Source organism: Onychostruthus taczanowskii, unplaced genomic scaffold, assembly GCF_017590055.1.
Source record: "Onychostruthus taczanowskii isolate IOZ18803 unplaced genomic scaffold, ASM1759005v1 scaffold19, whole genome shotgun sequence".
Lineage (NCBI taxonomy): Eukaryota > Metazoa > Chordata > Aves > Passeriformes > Passeridae > Onychostruthus > Onychostruthus taczanowskii.
Window position 1 is genome coordinate 225,124 of NW_024499128.1, and position 5,824 is coordinate 230,947.

Below are 5,824 nucleotides of genomic sequence, written 5' to 3' on the forward strand. Positions count from 1 at the left end.
TGCCCCTTGCTCCGTGCCAGGCTCTGCGGCAGGGCAGGATGTCATCCCCAGCATCCCTGGTGTTCGTTAGCCAGGATACAGCATGGCACCTCTTTGTCCTTTTGGGGCTGGAGCTGTGCCCAGCTCTGCTCTGTGGGTACGTGTGGAGCAGCTGGGCTCCAGGGCTGAGCACTGCTGGGCATCAGCCCCCCTCTCCTTTATGTAACCACCAGCGATAATCCTCTGCAGCTGGGGCTGTGCTCCCGGGAAGGGAATAATCCTGCCGTGAGATCCTCAGCCTTGCTCAGATTAACAGTCCATGGACAGGAGAGTGGCTCAGCTGCCAGCCGTGCTCCTGGTGCCCGTGCCAGCCACAGGGCAGCCCCTTCCAGAGGCCTTTTTGTCCCTCCCAGGGCGTGGGTGGCACACCTGTAAGGCCTGAGTGCCCTCAGCCGTGCCAGGCTGGTAGCTGCCCCTCGGAGCCCCAGATCCGTGGGTGCTGGCTGTGCCATGGGCACACGTGTTGGGGGGCTGGTCCCCTCCCGGCTCTGCTCCCCTGCTGGCTCTGCAGGCGTGGGAGGAGGACGTCCCTGCCAGCCCTGAGCTCACAGTCCAGCCCGGACAAGTGGGCAGCGCTTTGTGCCCCTCCCACCCTGCCAAGGCCTCCCTGGCCCCCTCCCCACAAACCACGGGAGCCAGCGGTGTTTCCCGAGGGGGTTTTACTGTGTCGTGCCCGGGCTGGGGGCGGGAGGAGGGGGTGACCCCGCACCAGGCCGGCTGGGTGCGGCTTCCCCGAGGGACAGGAGGGCGTGGGGACGTGAGCGGGGGCTGCGGCGGGGCCAGCCTGGCTCCGGGGGCCTGGGGGGAGTATGGCTTCTCTCCTTCAGTGCTACTGCCGGCAGGGTCCTGCGGCGGGGCTGGGTGTGCTGGGTCGGGGCGCTCCCGTACTGCCGGGGGGCTGCGGCTCTCAGCTCTCCTCCTCGGGGACGGGGGCGGTGGAAGGGCTCCTGCTCCTCTCCTCGGCATCGCCCGCCGGCAGCAGCAGGGCCGGGCTGGGGCTGGAATGCCGCTGTTTGCGCATGAAGGGGAAGACCCTGCGGGTAGAACGCGGTCAGAACCGGCGGGGACCACCCGTGGTGGCCCCACGGGACGTCCCCTGCCCTCACCGCTTCTTGGTCTCCGGGGGAATGATGGCCTCGGCCAGGAGGTTCTTGTAGAGGTCCGACTTGAGGAAGCGTGGGTAGGAGTCCTGAGAGAGCGGAGACGTCAGGATCCTGCCCAGCCCCGCACTGCCCAGCCCCGCCCTCACCCACCTTCTTCATCAGCATGTAGATGTGCATCTGGGCATCGTCCATCACGTAGCGATGGGGCGTCTTGATGCCCTCCAGGGTCCGCTCCATCGTCTTGCTGTCGATGTTCACCCAGCGCGTGGCCCCGGGAGCCAGGAACTGCCTGGGGAGCCACAGACGGCGGTGAGCCCGGCCCGCCCTGGGCAGGGCCCCGTGACCGCCCCCAAACCTTCCCTCCCGAACCCACTGGCACTCACTGGTAGATGGAGTCCACGATCTCAGCGATGCGGGACTGCTCCCCATAGCGCAGCTCCTCACATGCCTCCCAGAAGCTCAGGTTCTCAGCTGGGGAGGGGGACATGGCGCTGGGAATGGGGACACGGCACTGGGCACCCCTCATGGGCAACCCCCAAAGGCCACCGTGGCTGGGCATGTGCCCCCGTGGGACAGAGGCAGCTGGGGCAGTGGAACCAGGGAAATTGGGTGGATTAGCTGGGAGGTACTGGGATGTGGGCTGAGGAATGGCAGGACACGGTCATGGGTTGGTTTGGTGGTGTTGGGATTGGACAGTGGATTAGGCAGTACTGGGACATGGTGGGTTTGCTGGTGTTGGGTCAGAGTGGTGGGTCTGGGCTGCCAGCACAGAGGTGTTTCTGGGCTGGGGCTGGGCCCCCTCACCACTGAACTCCTTCTTGAGGAACTCCAGGAGCTGTGCCCGGCCCAGGGGGTCGTTGATGAGCTCACTGAAGTTGAAGCCCCAGCGCTCCACGCGCAGCTTTGTGGGAGTTGTCACTCTGTTGGTGACAGTGGCATTGGGGCTGGCAGCCTATGGAGCCTGCATGACCCCACAGTCCCCACCAGCCTGTCCTGCAGACGGGGGTTCTGGGGCACCTGGGGCTGGGGCACTTACGTGGGGGCATTCATGGCCCAGTACGTGGTGTCATCCGTGATCCAGGGGTTGCTGGGCAGGCAGCCAGACATGATGGGGTCGTGGGGCACATACTGCTCATTGAACTTGATGTACCTGCCAGGAGTGGTGGCTGGAGGAGACCAGGGCCACCAACCCCAGCCACCGTGGGGACATGATGGGGATGAGGTGGGGATGTGCCCAAGCTGTGCAGAGCCTCAGCTCCACTCCCTGCTGAGGGCTGGGGTGCAGTGGTGCCAGCACCAGCTGCTGGGATGTGGGTGCCCCTGTCACCCTGAGAGGGACCCAGCTGTGGCTGGGGCAGCTGCTGCCACTCACCCCTCAAGGCAGATGGAGGACTTCACCCTGGTCCTGGCCATGGCCTTCCTGCAGTACTCGATCTGGGGCCAGGCGCAGGGGAGATGTTGGGGTGCCTGGCAGCTCGTGCCCCCCAGGAGCTGCCCCCACCCCTCGCTCCACTCACCTCTCGCTTGTAGTAATCCATGTTCTTGGTCTGCAAGAGACACACAGGGCTGGGTGAGGGCACAGTGGGACCAGGACACTGTCCTGCCACCACCACCCTGGACAATCCAGCACCCAGTCCCCACCCCGGGACTCTGCGCCCCATCCCTGTGGCCTCCGGCCTCATTCCCCCAGCCCTCCTGGCTCAGCCATCACAGCCCACAGAATGAGCCCTGGCTTCCCCCTCCACACCCCAGTGTGACACCAGCCCTAGGTTAGTGACACTTACGTGGGCAGAGGACACGGCACAGCGCAGAGAAGAGAAATTGGGTGGTTAGTGAGGACAGCCTGGGGGTGCTGGGGCAGCATTAGTGGGGTCACAACACAAGGAAGGGCTTGGTGGCTGCTGCTGGCACCCCAGGGTGCAGCACAGCTGCCCTGCAGGGATCAGAGGTGCTGGCACAGAGGGGTGCTGGGTGCAAGGACAAACACATGCTCGGGGTGTGGGACACATGGATGTTAGCAGAACTGGGGCCCACCCCTTTCCCCAAAATGTGGGCACAGCCTGGAGTGAGATGGATGGGCACCCACGGGGGCAGCTCTTCACCCCGGCACAGGCACTGGGTGTGCCCTGTGCCCGCTGGCTGCCCCAGGGGTGCCTGGACACCCCCACTCACCAGCTGGACACGGGTGGTGTGGCAGTTCCTGCGCTCGGGGCCCTGCTCCAGCACGTTAGGGGCTCCTGGCTGCAACGACAGCATCATGCTGGGGGCTGGGGGGAACCCCTGCACCCCTCAGCCCCGCTGCTCAGGCCGGGGCCGTGAGTGGTGCCAGGGCTGCACCTCCAGCCCGGCCCCCCTGCCCCGCGCTCACCGGGGGCCGGTTGACGAGCCAGTACGCCTGTTCCTGGCAGTCGATGACGATGCGGTCGCCCTTGCGCCGCTGCTTGGCTGCCCTGGCCGTGCAGAGGCAGCGGGGAGGTGCTGGCACCCTGCCTGCCCGGCACCCAGGGGTGCTCCATCCATCCCTGCCGCTCCCCGGGGCGCAGCGGTGCCGGCCGTGCCCGCACTCACCGGAGCTGCTCCCGTGCCTGCATCACCACGAAGTCCCACGTGTGGTTGATCCGCTTGTGCAGGAGGTTGTAGTTGTCCTGGGGAGCGACAGGTAGGCACGGTGCGGCACTGTCCCCTTGCCTGGCTCCGGCTGCTGCTGCCGCTCCAGCACAGGGACAGCCGGTGTCCCCCGCCACGGGTGCTGAGCCGAGACTCCCCCAGTGCATCGCAGCTGCGAGGAGGGCACCGCTCACCTTCTCGTGCTCGATCAGATCACCCTGCTTGCGGATGTTCTTCTTGGCCAGGTAAATGGCTGCAAGAGAAGCGGCGGCGCTCAGGGCGCTGGGAGGGGTCGCAGCCCGTGCTGGTGCCAGCGGCACGGCGGCACCTACCGTAGTCCAGCTCCGTGGCCGGCCACTTGGTGCTGGTCCAGAAATAGGGGGTCTGTGGGGGAGGAAGAGGCTGAGGAGCTGCCATGGGGTGCCACGGTGCCCAGCCGGGGCAGCCCCGGCCTTTGGGCTGTGCCGTGCCCCGGTGCGGCGGTACCTGGAAGCGGTAGGGCGACTCATCGGCCCGCAGCACCAGGCTGCGCGGGTCTTTGAGCGGGTAGATGTAGCCGTGCTTCACGATGAGGTTGCCGAGGTGCAGCGACTCTGCGGAATGGGATTGGGGGCTGCGTGGAGGCTCGGCAGCCCCAGGTGCCCCCCCTCGGTGCCAGCTGCCTGTGCCAGGGCACTCACCCTCCTCGGAGATGCCGTACTTCTGGATGAGCCACTCCACGATGTCGTTCCCTAGGGACGGAGGCTGCGTTAGCGGGGGGCAGTGGGGTTCCCCAGACTGGATATGGGGGATTCTCCACTGGGGCACCTGGCACAGCATGGCAGTGCCAGGGGTCACGCAGGGTGACGAGGGCCCTGCCAAGGACGTGAGAGCGCCCGCCCCGCGCAGCCGATGCATAATTGATCCCAGCTGCAGCGCTGAGCACCGGGGTGCGGGGAGAGGAGCGGCGCGGGGGCCGGCGGTGGCCGCCGCTGCAGGGCTGGGGACACCCGGGGAGCTCCCACACGCCTTCCCCGCGCCCCTCGCGGGGGACCCATGGCCGGGACACACCTGTCATGGCGTGGGGAATGACGGTGATGAGCAAGCGCTGGTTCCTCATCTTGATGCCCATGTCGGGGTCCTGCATGCTGACGATCATCCGCTCCATCTGCCGGGCAGAGAACGGCTGTGCTCAGCCCCGCGACGGCGGCTCCGGGCCTGGACACAGCCTGGCTCCCCCCACTGTGACCCCGGGCACCCTGCGACCTGGACACAACCCAGGTCCCCGGAACCCGGCAGGGGCACACAGTGCCGAGCCTGGGGACAGCCTGGAACTGCGCAGTGCTCCAGGGCACCTTGTGCCCAGCCTAGGGACAGCCTGGCATGACCGAGGCTCCCAACAGCCGGGCGAGCGTGTGGTGCTGGAGCTGCATACACATCCTCGGGGCAGCCCTGGCCCGGGGAACCTCGGCTTTGGGGAGTGAGCTCTGGCAGCACTCCAGCCCGGCGTGGGGGAGCAGAGCACGCAGCTCCGGGGCGCTGCCCGTGGGTATTCCCTCGCGGGGCGGCTCCCGGTGCCCCGTGGCGGCGCCGGGGTGGTGCCCGCTGTCCCGCGTACGCTGGGCGGTGCTGGTCCCCGGCCATCCCATGCCCGCGGCGCCGGCGGCCCCGATGCCCTCGTAACCCAGTGCAGTGTCAGTGTCCGGTCCCCACGGTGCCAGCGCCCCGTCCCCGATCCGCACAGTGCCGGTGCCCCAGTCTGCACAGTCCCAGCTCCCGGTACCCGATCCACACGGTGCCGGTGCCCGGTGCGCTCGGTACCCCCACCCCCCGATGCCGGTGGCCGATCCCCACAGTCCCAACACCGGGTGCCCGCGGTGCCCGCTCCCCACGTTGGCCGTGCCCCGTTTCCGCCGTGCTAGTGCCCGTCCCGGCGCGGTGCCCCCTCCCCGCGGGGCGGCTGCCGGTGCCGGTGTCGCTCACCTTGCGCAGACAGGGCATCTGGAGGCGGGGGTGCCGGCCGCGGGGGCCGCCGATGGTCATCGCGGGTGCGCGCCCCGCGCCGCTCCTCTCCGCCCGGCCCCGCCCCGGCCCCG

The 5,824-nt window shown here is 68.1% G+C and overlaps 1 protein-coding gene across 2 annotated transcripts; it reads right to left on the minus strand.

Moving 5' to 3' along the window:
• Positions 1-808: 808 nt before the first annotated feature.
• RGS11 (regulator of G protein signaling 11) lies at positions 809-5,787 on the minus strand. Of its 2 annotated transcripts, XM_041401582.1 has the most exons (17): positions 5,712-5,787; positions 4,800-4,896; positions 4,430-4,480; positions 4,236-4,342; positions 4,082-4,133; positions 3,944-4,002; positions 3,711-3,787; positions 3,511-3,592; positions 3,315-3,383; positions 2,660-2,689; positions 2,515-2,576; positions 2,179-2,292; positions 1,947-2,062; positions 1,526-1,613; positions 1,293-1,431; positions 1,146-1,228; positions 809-1,073 (listed from the first exon to the last, which is right to left on the minus strand). In XM_041401582.1, exons 1-17 carry the CDS (start codon positions 5,769-5,771, stop codon positions 947-949), a joined length of 1,413 nt encoding a protein of 470 aa, XP_041257516.1. In that variant the 5' UTR covers positions 5,772-5,787; the 3' UTR covers positions 809-946. The 2 variants fall into 2 exon arrangements, with proteins under 2 accessions (XP_041257516.1, XP_041257517.1); XM_041401583.1 differs by lacking the exon at positions 4,082-4,133 and having other exon boundaries at positions 3,944-4,022; positions 4,231-4,342.
• Between the last annotated feature and the right edge of the window lie 37 nt (positions 5,788-5,824).